Raw genomic sequence first — 14,051 nt, 5'->3', positions numbered from 1 at the left:
AAAAATCTAAATTAAATTCCTGGCTCTGCCACGTACTTTTGTCAGGATCTGAGCCGGGCGGTTATTTCCACCTGTCTGTTTCCCTTTGGTAGAACAGCAACTAGATGGTTTCTGTTCTTCTGCGCTGCATGCAAAGCTCCGCAGGTGGCTCTGCAGGGCGTAGGGCAGCGCTGTACGGAGGAACCTTGGCTTGTTCAAAATGTGCTCCCTCTTCTATGGAGGCCCAGCCACCTTAACATCTGACTGATTTGTTCATTCAAGAAGCAGGGGTACTGAGGTGGTCCGAGCACCCTGCGAAACGAGCTCTCCCGCTTGTTCAGAGCTGGCTTGCATGTCTATGCCTAGCACGGCATTTCGACGCAGACGTGTCATCGAGATCAGGGGCAGCCTTGCCGTACGTACTGTTGGGCCTACGCGTTGGATGCTTTGAACAGTCACAGCTTCTACCAGCTATTACTGTAGTCATAGATACACTGCCCTTAGAGAAATCAGAATCAATTTAGGTACCTAATACTGGGATGTCTGTGAGTGAATTGGTTTTGAATTAATCGAGTAAAACAAGGCAGTGAAAACTCATGTAACATGTTGGTCTGGAAAGTGCTGCAGCCCTGGGGATGGAACGACAATGCATTTTTTACGCCTTGAATTTTTTATTAAGGGCTCTGTTTTTATTTTTTTATTATTGAATATGAATATTTTACACGTCCGAGTTCAGAACAATGCTTTTTTTGGCTGCCTCTGCACTTTTCATGGTTGTGTACCCTTGCATTGCATAACTGAGAGAGATCCATTTACACACAGGGGGAAAGGGGACTAATGAATCTCGGCAAAGCTAACTTTACTGCGTGTGGAAAAAAGCACTCTGTAGTTTCCCAAATAAAAAAATATATACATATATAAAATACTTGCATAGAATGGCTTAATAAAATCAGTGTGTGTGGGGGGGGTGCATGCATGTCTGTGTATGTGCGGGTGCATGTATTCCTGTGGGTACATGTATAATGACTGCAGAGCCTCTCTCAGCCAGAGCTACATCGTACTCCGTGTAGTGACACCTCCGCTGGTAAAAGCTCTAGAACGTTCTTACCTCCTTCGCATCGAATCCCTCATATTCAGTACTCACCTGGATGTTTCCAAAGTTGGTGAAGTGGAGGTGGGCCTGCCAGTTGCTCAGTAAATGAACTGATGGAGCTGCCCATACTCAACTGCAGGACTGGTATTTATCTGCCTTTGGTAAAGCCATTACTCTTTCTAAATGTCCGCAGAGCTTGCTTTCACACCCGCCTCTGCAAGACACCCCTGCAAGGCCTGCCTACCGCGGACCCTTAGCCTTACCGCTCCTTTGTAGGCATTCCTGGCTGCGCCGGGTCTCTGCTGGTCTTTGAGACAGCTCCTGCTCCGCACAGCCCCATTGCCGAGCATCTCTGACAACTGCCGTGCTCCTGCAAGCAGCCATTGGTTTTGCTGCACATGCTGGCCTGCTGGCGTCGCTTCATTCTGACCACGGATGGTGAAGAAACGCCTAATTTACCCAGACAATTCTGATCTGACCTTGCTTGCTAAGCCTGGCTACTGGCCCTCAGGTGGTAAGACCGTGAGCGCGGCAATTCTGAATTTCTGTAAGTTCAGGTCTCTGTACCGTGCCCCAAGCATCGCCCTGCCTGGGGCAACAAAGGGGCTCGTTTCCCTGCCTTCCTCTGTGCCCCTTCGGAAGGGGTGCGCTTGGCTGGCTCTCCAGCTGCTTTCAGAACAAGCATCCATCACCATCCTCCTTGAGACCCGCGATCTGCCAGGCAGGGGTGAGGGCACCTTTTCCAGCAGTGTACTCACACAGCTCAGCAGGGATGAGGGCAGGGGACGGGAGATTTGAATAATAAAGATAATAATTATTTGTCTAGTGTATATTTGAACCCAGCCTTTTTATTGTGCATATGATAACAGGGAGGAGAGGGAGAAAGCAAGAGCTCTTGTACAGTTCTCAAGAGCTCGCAACCAAAAATGGGCAGGATGACAAGAACCACATTGTTTTGGGTAATCAGTGTGCATTGTCCCAGGCTGACATTACTGCATACCAATAAAACCTTTAAATTCACAGGGAACAGGGAAAGTGCAAAATGATGAATTGTTTGACATTTAAAAGAAAATAAAGAGCTGCTGCTGGATTGAAACTTAAATGAGACTTGGGGAGGGAGGGAAAAAATTACCAGGAGCAGGTTGAGATTTTTATGTAATTCCAGTGCAAACTTCACAAATGATTTTGTGTTTCTGATCTTGTGGCCCCCAAATCCCAGATCTTTGCACTGATACGTGCTCTTAAAGCAAAAGCCAGCACTTACCCCAAATAGCTTTCAGGACAAGTAAAGGATGGAACAGAAGAAGGGTGTTTATAAGTGGGAACCGATACCTGATGTGCCCAAGATTAAATTTTTCATTCCACAACGAATCACTGGTAAGTCTAGGAATTAACTCAGGCCTCTCTAATCCCTGCAACCAGTCCCGTATTCACCAGACTAGTGTTGCTTTCCTGAGGCTAGAAAGATCCCAGGCATTTACAATTTAAATCCCCTGCGCATGCAGAGGACAGGTAGAGCATAGGTGGAAATACATCAGAGAAAGGATTCCTGCAATTCATTTTCTATGGCACGGGGGCCAAGGGAATAAGGTCCCGAATGATTAAGACCTCAGACCTCTTCAAAGCAAAAACGAAATACAAATGAAGTAATGAGTTTCCAGTGCCCTGTGCAGCGATGGAAGCACAAGGTGACCAAGAGACTGAAGAGGCTGATATAAAGTCTAGAGACGTGGAACGTGCGCCAGCTTCTGCTATCTTGTTGTGTGTCCTTGAGCAAAGTCATGTCTAAAGGTAAATGGAAACAGCCAGGCCAAACCAGTACCGTGGCTGTTGCATACCTGTAATAATGGTTTGTTGAATGATTTTCAGCTGGGAGGAGCTGAACCAGGCCCCCTGATGTAAAACAAGTTTGGTATCAATGAATCCATCCTAGATTACATCAGGCAATATCTTGTTCTGCAAGGGTGAAATCTCATTAAAAGCACACACAGAGCTCTGCTAGGTGTCACTCTCCAAACACCTTTTGTGTCTGCATCTGGGTTTGCAGAGTTATCATGCTCTCTGCTTTGCTTTTCTTCTTCCAGACCACAACCTTGAGTTGCACTGTTTGCTCAGGTTCCCTTGGCTTTCCAGCACACTGTTTTTTGCATTTTTATTTGCATTAGATTATTGGAGCAGGAGTCTAAACGCTTAAGTTACTGCAAATCCCTCCTCATATGGAAGTCAGTGAGCTGTAAAATATTTAAACTGTCTACAGTTGTACCTCATTTGTTTACACATTTCCAGTGGGCTTCTAAAAGGTAACATACTGTAATAGAAGAAAGATCCAAGATGCTGATTCTGATTTCATAACAGCTCTAAAAGTGCTCTGAATACTTGCATTAACTTGATGGAGTAGCATATATCTCAACTTTCTGAAGCCTGAGCGCCCAAGCGGAGCAGGAAAGCTATGTGCTTTACTCCAGAATCTTTGCTTTATGCTTTCACTCTGATCACTGGGGAAAATGAGGTTAGGTGGGTCTTACTGTAGTAACTGCTGGAGTCACCCAGAAATCATCCTTCACTCCCCAGCCCACGGCCTCTGCAGCCGGGCCTTTCAGCCCTTTTTATTTTTCCACTGCCCTGCTGAGGAAGTTCTCCAGGGCTCGGCGGGCAACTGAACACGGAGTTAGACGTGCCTCTCTTCAGAGCACTTGTAAATGTCTTGTAGAAAAGGAAAAGAGTGGTGTGGTTCTTCAAAGGGCAGTGAGAGGAGGTGACAGACGACTAATCGGTCCCAAGGCAGCAGAGGGCATCAATGAGTTTGAAGATTCATCTCCAGAGCTGAATGAAAATAGCCAGACACTGCACTGAATAATTAACGAGACAGATTTCAGCTCTTTTCCTATTTTCATGTTAGTCTTGAAGAAATTCAAGAGGTTCTCAGGTATATCTCGGGGTTTTTTTTCAAATAATTTTTGAACAATATATAAATCATAGTGTTAATTAGCTTCACAAATTATGACGAGATTTCTATTGCCTGACTGGATGCAGTGCATGTATTTGCAGGTGTGGATAAAGATGATCACCGTAAAGGCATAATTTTCAAGTTGTTTATTTGAATGCAAATTTTATTGCTGAAAATTCACACCTTTGTTATGAATTTCCTAGTTCACTTTGGAAATCCAATCAGTTAGCCATGATATTTATGCTAGTTAAGCTTATTTGGCAGAATTATTTGTAAAAATCGAGCTTGGCAAGGCAGATTTGCTTAGTAATTCAAGCAAATATTTGCAGGATTATTTTGTCACTTGCCCTAGCTCTCGGTGACAAGGTAGGAATGACACTTTCTCCTACATATTCAGCTTTTCCCAAAAGAGAATCGGTGTCAGCTAGGCACCAATGCCTCCACCTTCTCTTAGATGCCTGACATCAAAACATTTGTTCAGGAGTCCTCAAAGAATAAACCCCAAACAGATACCTTTCACCTTCTGCTCTCTGATTAAATTACTAATTTTAATTAACATTATATAAAATTATCTAAATGTAGTCTCACATAGTCCTTATGCTAGAATATTAGTGAAATCCCACAGGCGGACAAATGGAGGCAATGCTACACGTGATGTGACACAGCAAATCACACGGCAAGGCCACTAATAGCGCAGAGATATCCTAGGTCCGAGAGCTCTGCTTTAACAGCCAGGTCAACTTATTTTCATTTCATGAGCAAAAACAAATTTAGAAGTCCAGTCCCCTCTGAGCTCCTCCAGGGCTGCGACAGGCGATCACCAGTGTTATGGTGAAGGGTCAGCGATACCCCTGAGCCCTCATTTCTCCCTCTGAGGTCTCTTTCCACTCTTTGGGAGTTTATGGTGAATGGCGAGGAGCCAGCCCCCAAGGGCACGGGATGGAGGTGGCTTGTTCTCAAGTGTTTAAAAGTCTGACAAACTGTTTGCAGTTCTAGCGGGGATCAACACATTTCTAGAATTAAAACCAACATCTTGGAGAGCAAAAATGCTCTGAACAAGGACTCTTTCTTCAACCCAATCCACAAGGGACCTTTCTTTACTAAGCTATAAAATCACTTACTATAAATCAATTATTTTTGTACTGATTTATTAACTGCTCTCCAGTTGTTCAGATTGGCACTTAAAAATTCCTGGATGATCCTACTGAAGTTTTCAAAAGCATTTTCTCTGGACCACTGTTGGTCCAACCTCGTTATGGTCTTCCCTGGTAACCCACCTATTCCTAAATGCTCTTAAGCTGGCAAGGATGGAAGCAGCAATCCACACGGAGTACATCCGATCTTGTGGGGAGATGATCTTGATAGGAATTGTGTTGGGAACTCCTGTCTGGAGCTCCTTCAGCAGCCTCTCCTTGAAACCCCAGAAAAGAGTTGACCTGCCCAGTAACAGCACATGCCTTAGGATGTCGGACTGGATATGCTCACGACACTTGGCGACGCTCTGGAGGACCGTCCCTCCAACCCTGGCCTTGGGATTTTTGCCTCTGTGGGCACAAAAAGTGCTTCAGGTGATCGGAACAGCTGGTCTCCTGCCCTGACAGCCCTTCCGTCAGGGAGAACATACCTGCACATAAGGATTTCAGGCTTTTCCTGCATATCTTGGCTAGGATCTAAAGCAACATAGCACAGCTTCTCCTTCATATCCCTGACAATTTCTCTGCTGTGCTCACGAAGGAGTGCCCGGTCTCTGAGAGGAGCCTAGCAAAGTATTTGGTTACACCTCTGCCTGCAAAATCCAGCCTGGTAATGCTGTGTAGCAGGTAGTGGCCTTTGTAGACAGGGACAATGACAGTGACACCATCACCACTGTCCAGCGTTAGTCCAGTTGTGCGGGCACAGGCATACTGGCCTGTTAGTGCCTGCAGAGTCATGACAAGGGCAGGCACCTGGAAGCTTCTGAACTTTGCCTCGGCCATTTTTTCTTGATGGGACAAAGGATTGAGAGGGGTCTCGGTCAGCAGTGCTGGCCTCTCGCTCGGTTTCATTTTGAGCTCTTGTTCGTATAGGTATCTCCAAATCTTCTCCACGTGGTCCCAGGATGTAACTACCCCATTTTCCATTGGGTAAGTAAAAGACAAAATGCCCCTTTTGGACTGGGCTTCTTCCCCAGTATAGCAGCGCTTATGACTCACCCCAAACATGACAAGTTTGAATTTGGGGTATCCCACAACAGCAGAAATAACCAAACAGGGTGCCTGTTCCAGACAGACCAGTCTTATGCTGCCCAGAGCTGATGTCAAAAATCACTGCGTGAGTCCCTGCTGCCGCGGAGCCAGGCATCCTGCGCAGGACGGTGCTGTCCCCAGCAGCGGCTGCTGGCACAGAGCATGGGCGAAACGTTCTGGATCCCCCGGCCGCAAACTGGCCCCGCTCGGCTGAGCTCACAGTCCTCCGCAGCTGCTTCCCCCGGGGAGCCGGCAGCGCGGAGCAGTTTGATTCAGGGCTAGTACTTGGAAGTGAGACTGGGTGTTCTTACATCCCAGATAAATTACAGCAGAGAATCAATGGATTTTTTCAGACCCTCAGGCACAGAGGAGGGTTGGTTACAGTAATTGCATTTGCATTGATTTATATTTGGATTCTGTTTGGGATTTTGCTGGGTTTCTAAAGGAAACATTTTTAATGAGGTCAAAAATAACATGAGAGCTAGTTTTAGAATACAAACCCCAGATATCTCAAAGACCTTAGAGGGAAGAATCTCCCAGCAGAGGAGGTATGCTGCTCCCCACAGGACTCCAAGGCAGGCTGTGAGCCAGATAAGGAGTTACTGCAGCCCTGTGATATGTGCACACCTGTAAACTCTGTGGAGGGGAAGGGGAAAGGAGATGATAAGCAGTAAGATCCTCATTACCAATCGGTTTTTTTTTCCATACAGGTTTTGTCAGCCAATAAACGCACAAACAGCTGTAGCACCTTTTAGGTCAGTCAGCTCTCAGCATAGTTTGAAAGGTGTTGGGCAGGTGAGGATGGAGGCCCCAGTCCACACACGGTATTTTCTCTCAGGGGGTGCAATGATCCCCACAAACACGCCAGCAGGCACTTGCAGCTTCATCTCCTTCAGGATCTGCTCCTCCAGGCCAGGGAAGAGTGTGGACCCACCAGAGAGGAGGATTTTGCCATAAAGATCCCTGCACACATCGATGTCACACTTCGTTATGCTGTTGAAGATCATTTTGTGCACACCAGGAGCTTCAACTCCAATGTTTGCAGGCACAAAAAGGGTTTCTGGTGCACAAAAGAGCTGGTTGCCTATCTGGATGATATTGTTGTCAGGCAATCTGTATTCTTTCATGATTTCTTCTGGCTTTGCTTTCATTTCTTGCATGGGGTCTAAAACTATGTAGCACAACTTCTCTTTGCTCTCTCTTTCCTTTCACAATTTCCCTTTCAGCTGTGCTAACGAAAGTGTGTCCGCGCTCCAAAAGAAGCTTCATAAAATATTCGGTGATATCCCAGCCAGCAATAGCCAGCCTGGAGACAGCATGGGGTAAACAGTATCCTTCGTATATGGGGACACTATGGGTAACACCATCCCTGCTGTCCACAACTGTTCCCGTAATACGGGCTGATGCACAGAGCCCCAGAGTTGCCTGGACTGCAACGTACATAGCCGGCCCCAAGAAGCCTTCAAACGATCTCCATCATTTTTTTCCCAGTTCTGCAGAGGATTGAGGGGAGCTTCAGTCAGCAGCACTGGCCTTTCACTGGCTTTGATTTTCAGCTCATACTCAAAGACATGTCTCCAGATCCTTCCCATATCATCCCAGCATGTAACTATGCCATGGTCAACAGGATAATTCAAAGACAGGACTCCTCTTTTGCACTGAGCTGCTTTTCCACTGTAACATTCTTTCTGTCCAGCTCCCAGCACTGTAGCTTTGACTTTTGAGTGACCAACAATTGCTGTAAAAACAGACCTTGCGGCACTGTCACCTGCAATATCTGCCTTGAATAACCCAGACCCATTGCCAAAGATTACAGCTAGGACATCCAAAACATGGGGGTTGAACGTTCTTTGCAGAGTTGATGGCTCCCCAGCACTGTTTGCCCGTTCCCCTTTACAGGCTGGTCGCCATTGCTCAGGAAGTCTCCTCGGGGATGTACAGCTTGCCTTTTCCAACGTGCCTGCCCCCAGCTGCCTCACAGTAGCCAGTCATACAATAATACATTTTCCCAGCAAGTTACCTGATCCCAGGCACTTCCCTGGATATGGCCAGTGTAGCTTCTCCATGACTCCAGCCAGAGGACCATCAATTCACTGAGTCCGATCCACAGGTCATGGACCATGAATGTATCCCTGTAATGAGCCCGACAGCATTTTTTTCCTCAGAATAGAAAAGCACGTATTACAAAATACATGCATGACAATAATTAAACTTCTCACACATGCCCCCGGCTTAGCTAAGACTTTAGAAATATTTCCAAGAGTTGGTGAAGATTAGGACAATTTTGCCTCACTGTAAGAATTAACTGAATTACCAGTTTGCTTTTCTGAATAACATCTGCCTAGAAGCAGACCTTTTTCAACTGAATCCTTTCTGATCCTTTAGAGGAAACTCCTAAAAATATTTTTAAATAGGTAGAACTATGTTTGGCACTGATTATGGCATTCTGGAGTCTTTTTTTCCTGTCCTTGTTACTTAAAAACTATATTTTTGATAAAATCACAAAAGTGAAATAATAATTTCTGCCTCTTGCTGGTTTAAAAAATCCCAACAGCTTTAAACAATGCTCATAAGTCCTGCTAGTGCAAAGAAATTCCTTCCCCTAATGAACCTATGTCCTAGGCTGCTGACAAGCGGACCTGCCTGCAGATAAACAGACATGCAGATGTCTTCCTTCCATGCTTCCCCTTCCCCATCAGCACTTTGCAGAGAAGAACAAACTCTTTTTTTGGAAGTTTGCTCAGAAGGATTAAAAATATCCTAGATCTTCACAACTGAGCCCCATTTCACATCTAAGTGTTGTTTTGTTTGTTTGTTTGTTTTTAATTTTGCTTCAAGAGAAGATTTCCCGAAGAAGGAAATTTCTATAGCTTTGAATCCAATCAGATCTGACAATCCAAATCCGTTTACAGAGAAAATTTCCTTTTTAAAAAAAAAAAATCACTATATAACTTCAGTTTGAATCCTTGGCTGCCAGAGTTTAATTGCTTCTCCTTGTGGCTCTAAATCCAGGGCAGCTTCAAAGCAAGTGTGGCTTCTATTAAATTTAATTACATTTTCCTGCAGCTCACATGGCAAAGGTGCTAGCTACTAAATGAAGGTGGTTATGAATTAGAGGCAGATTCCAAACAAAGATATATATTAAACAGAAATTTTAAGTGTAAGCAAATGACCTCCTTGTACAGAGCCGTTTGTACCTCAGATGAACTACTAAAAAAAAAGCCATCCAACAAGGGATCAGCTCTGCGCATGTTATTTCCATTCTGCTTAGATTCCAGGCATGTTTGTGTTAAATGCCACTCTATCCATTTTAGCAATTTCTCTAATCCTCTTAATATTTGTGTACATATATTTCAGTGTGTGGCGCACTTGTTTTCATGCATGCTTCTATATTAATGTCAACAGGTGTCCTAATCATTTAAGAGGTTGTTACATGCATCACACTAGAAGCCCCATTTAATCCTGCGTGGTCTGCATGCAGCTTACAGCGAAGCACTCTGTTTTGAACACGATGTTGAGTATTAAAGCCAGGGAATATTGACTGTGATTATTAAATGGCAGTTGAACCGAGACGCAGGAATGCTTATCTGTTCCCTCATATTGGTTCTGCCACAAATCACCTTAAAAAGAGCATGAGTGAATTAACTTTGTTACTACAGGGTTTGTAATGAGTGAAATTAGTTTTTGTTTAGCTGAAGTACCTTAAATTGAACTCATAGAAGAGACAACACGAGACATCAAATACTTCTCGTGCTCACCTGGCTTACGCTGATGTGGCAAGATCTCACTCAGGAATGGAAAGATAGCTCATTTTCTGAGCGCCAGTCTGTCTTTGGCCTTTGACGTTCGCCAGGGGCTGCCAGCTGTGGAAAGACACATAAGGAACTGGACTGAGACGAGCAAATCCATTCCACGCGAGCTGCTAATGCCTTGACTAGATGGTATCCACTGTTTGTCACCTCTTAGTGGGATGGAATATGAACTCGAAGCTGAGACACGCATTGGAAATGCAGTAACAACGTAATTCCCACAACATACCAAACATAAATGAGCTCTGTCCCACAGACATTGGATTGTAAAAATTCATAGATAGTTAAACGCATTGTTTATAGGCCAGACTCGCTTGCTTTGTATGTCAGTGCTGAGCACACATTTTCGCTTACTGCCTTACGCATGTCTTTTTGCTTTATTGACCGTGTCGCCTGCACAGAGTTGATCCCCCCAGGCAAGCCAGGGCTTGTCCTTTCCCCATAGCCGTCCTCTGTCCAAATACTACTGGAGACAAACACATAACTCGGGGCAGATTCTGAGTGAATCAGGCCAGACTGGAAAGCACCTAGAAAAGGGTGATGAGCTTTGGAAGGTCTGAGTTTACCTGGGATAAAACCAGAGGGAAAAGGATTCGCTAGCTCTTAGTCTGTAGGCCCACGTAAACCCCGAGGGCCTGACTAACGTGTCACACCTGCAGCAGCAGGGATAAATGTCTTTCCACATCCAGCAAGCGTTACCAAAAGAGAGGCAAGTAGGACCAGAGACTGAGGGAGTCGCTTCTCTTCATGCCTTTCTATACCAGATTATTTTGATATCTTCCCTGTTTTTCCTTTGCATTTTTGAGAGTCTTGTCATCCTCAGCTGACTGTTTTCTGGATGTAAGCTCATTCCGAGCAGGCACAGTACAGGGCAGCAGTTGAGGTGATGTGGTTATAGTACACCAAATACAGGTGATACCCCAGAAATAATAATGCTTCATCACAGAATCCCTTAATGAAATCCATGGAATCATGATTTTTTCTGTTTCACAGAAAAAGGGGACTATTGCAAGGAATTTGTTCATTCCCCAAACTCATTCCGCTCTGAGTCTTTCTCAGTTTCCTACAGGCAACTGATTTTGCTGGCTAACACAATTATTAGGAAATCTCAGACATACAGCTCCAAGGAAGACCCGCCTTATCCTTCATAAACTTGACAGAGACTTGATGAATTGGCATTAATTTATCCATAAAATTATTTAGCTTTCTTGGTCAAGATATATCCGCCACCTTACTGGGGCACGTCTCCTCTCCTCCATCTTTTTTCACAACCGCCCCAAAATGCTGATCGTCTTCTTGGCTTACGGTTTCCTCTTTGCCTTCTTTGGAGGGGGGGGACAGATGTTGGGCTGGTATCTAAGACAGAGCCCCGTGACAGGGGCTCTGCCAACAGGATGACCAATGCAGCTTTCCAAGCGGATTTTAAGCTGGAACTTTTGATTGCTGTGAAGCAATGCATTAAATAAATCAAAAAGAGGAAAATAAGAAGAAACAAGAGGCTGGCATGTGGTGGACATGAGTCTCAAGGCAGAGAGTCATGTAAACAGAAGTATACTGCCTTTTTATGTACAGTAGTAATTTAGCACTTTCTGGGATATCCCAAAAACAAACCAAAGGATTTATTAAAGTGCTAAAGCTTAAGTGTTAGAAGTCTGTGCTTTTACAGCTGAAAAGATCACAGTTATAGAACCATCTCCCTGGAGCATGCATATGATTTGTGTAACAAATAGGAGCGCATTTATGGAGTGAATCCAAACGCATCAGAAATAAATATTACAAGAGAAAAAGTGAGGAAAAGAGGGTATGTCAACCCAGTGGAAGTGTGAAGGAGGAGGGACAAAAATCTTCTGTTCAGAATACCACCACTGAAACTGTATGCGGGGAAGCGAGAACGGAGGCTGCTCTGCCTTCCCCACGCCCTAAAATCCCGGAGTGGCAGCTCACAGCGCGCGGAAGAACAGGGGCATCAAACACCGCGGCAATGACAGACGCCTTCACCGAGTCAGCCTGTCAGCACGAGGACAACACTTACTCTGTGCCACAAGTCATTCTGGTACAGAAACAAACCGAATTCATTATTTATGTTGAGGTAGTGCCTGGAAATCAGTCGAGCTCTCCCAAGGACTGCAGAAACGATCAGCAAAGGGCAGGCCGTGCTCAGAAGAATTCGGGCTGAGAAGCAAGACCCAACAGGCGGGCGAGACAAAGCAGCAGGTCAGGGCGGGAGGCAAGGGACAGGGTGAAAGAAATCAGGGGCTGAGCAGTTCTTAGCCAGTAAGAAGCAATAATCACCATCACAGATGCTTAGCTCTAACAACTTGACAAGATCCCTTTCTTCACATAGGAGTTGTGTTTGATTGCTCCCATACTTGTTTCCATCTAAAATCCCCATTTTGCAATGTCTTTGTGACACTCCAAACATCCACAGGCTCTCTGAAGCTGAATTTTAATGTGTTTATTGACACCAGTTATGATATTTCAAAACACATGGGCTACAAATTGTTACCATGCTCTCCTAGTGTTTACAGTAATCCCCATATTAAAACAAACTCAGCCTTTCCTGATGATTTTATATCTTCTTGCTGGCTCACTTGCCTGTGTTTATTTAAACTTCTGTTGAGTTTTTTTTTTAATATTCAACACTTTTGAAACATTAAAAAAAACCCTATCTGCAGATTTCACATACTTTTGAAACATTTTGCATTCATTTTTATGGGGAGCACACGGCCAAAATCCTCCTTTTCAATGTTCTTTGCAGATCTGTGACTTGCAACATGGGCTTCCCACGCTCAAGCCCAGCAGTTCACCCCGCACATGCAGCTGGCCTTGGTGTTAGAACGGCTGCCAAGGCCCGGCCCAGCGATGGGTGCTCCAGAAGCTCAGCCCTGATGCAGCAGCTTGGCCCAGAGGAGGTTTCTCTCCAATCTTCATGTGTTAGAAGTGGGCTTAAGTTGCAACAAGGGAAGATTTCTAGGAGTTCACACCATTGCCTGTTAGAAACGATTAGGGTAGCTCTTCCTTCCTTTGACCAGGGCTGGACTGCTGAACTTGCCAGGTCTCTCTCTCCCATCCTATGGGGACACCTTGGCCGCGTGGCCCAGCGTTCCTAAGGAACGTGAACCTGCCCAGTGGTTCAAGTTCAGGACTGCGACAGGGCTTTGCCACCCTCGGGGGTCATGCTTAGTCAAGCAGGGCCAAATGAGCTGCCTGTCCAGCTACTGAAAGAAGCAGGCTAGCAGGCGCTTGGAAATGGATGCTGTCGAGTCGCTTGGGACCACGCGTCTCGTCTGCGGCTCTGGGCCATAAAAGGTTTCCGTAAGCAACTCAGAGCCAGGAAGGTTGGGCCCTCCACCATGCAGCATGAAACAAAAACGTTTTAAAACTCTATGTTTTAGTGTCTACTGTTACAAGTGAACAGTCTTATAAAAGTCCCCATAAAGCAGGAGACAGGCCTGGACTCCTCGTACTGGCTCCAAGACCCTTTCAGCACCGAACCTCCCTGGTGGTGTCACGGGCAGCTGCACCGAGCCATGCCAGGGAGGAGGGAGCAGGACCCACTCCTGTTCACGTCCCCAGACAGACCCTCTGGAAAGCCAAGCCAAAAAGACATGTTAATTTTGGCAGTGAACAAAAGCACTGGGGAAGGGAGTAAAATCAATGTTTGCTAAATAGAAAAAAAGGATCTAAATTGGGGGAAAATACATTTATTTTATAATTCCTAAAAGGTACTGGAGGGAGGGAAATGGAAATTGTAAACAAGTTATAAAACATAAAAAGAAGTTACAATGCATTGTCCTTTTAAAGGAAACTTAAATTACTGCTTTGGTAAATTGGAACAGCTCTGGGGACTCACTCATGGTCTCCTACTCTTTAGACTCACAAAGTCTAACCAGTATCTCTACGGGTGGCTGGATTTAATAGTATCATCTAAAACGTAATAAACCCTGCAAGTGATGAACAACTGGGAAGGTGCAGAACCCACTGGGATTCAAATTTAA

General features: G+C 45.1%; 2 protein-coding genes across 2 annotated transcripts; both read right to left on the bottom strand.

Annotated features, from left to right (window-relative positions):
• Positions 1-5,716: 5,716 nt before the first annotated feature.
• Positions 5,717-6,359, bottom strand: LOC104009042 (actin-2-like). The gene is made up of 2 exons (XM_087755553.1): positions 6,327-6,359; positions 5,717-6,274 (listed from the first exon to the last, which is right to left on the bottom strand). Exons 1-2 carry the CDS (start codon positions 6,357-6,359, stop codon positions 5,717-5,719), a joined length of 591 nt encoding a protein of 196 aa, XP_087611679.1.
• A 652-nt stretch (positions 6,360-7,011) lies between these two features.
• Positions 7,012-10,496, bottom strand: ACTRT2 (actin related protein T2). Its single transcript, XM_087755548.1, is given in 4 exon segments — positions 7,012-7,452; positions 7,454-7,716; positions 7,719-8,060; positions 10,472-10,496. Coding segments are annotated over 4 exon segments (1,071 nt in total).
• Between the last annotated feature and the right edge of the window lie 3,555 nt (positions 10,497-14,051).

Source organism: Nipponia nippon, unplaced genomic scaffold (genome assembly GCF_047370975.1).
Source record: "Nipponia nippon isolate SJK-2023a ecotype South Korea unplaced genomic scaffold, ASM4737097v1 scaffold_19, whole genome shotgun sequence".
Lineage (NCBI taxonomy): Eukaryota > Metazoa > Chordata > Aves > Pelecaniformes > Threskiornithidae > Nipponia > Nipponia nippon.
Note: the sequence above shows the minus strand (reverse complement) of the source record. Positions and strands in the feature narration are given on the sequence as shown.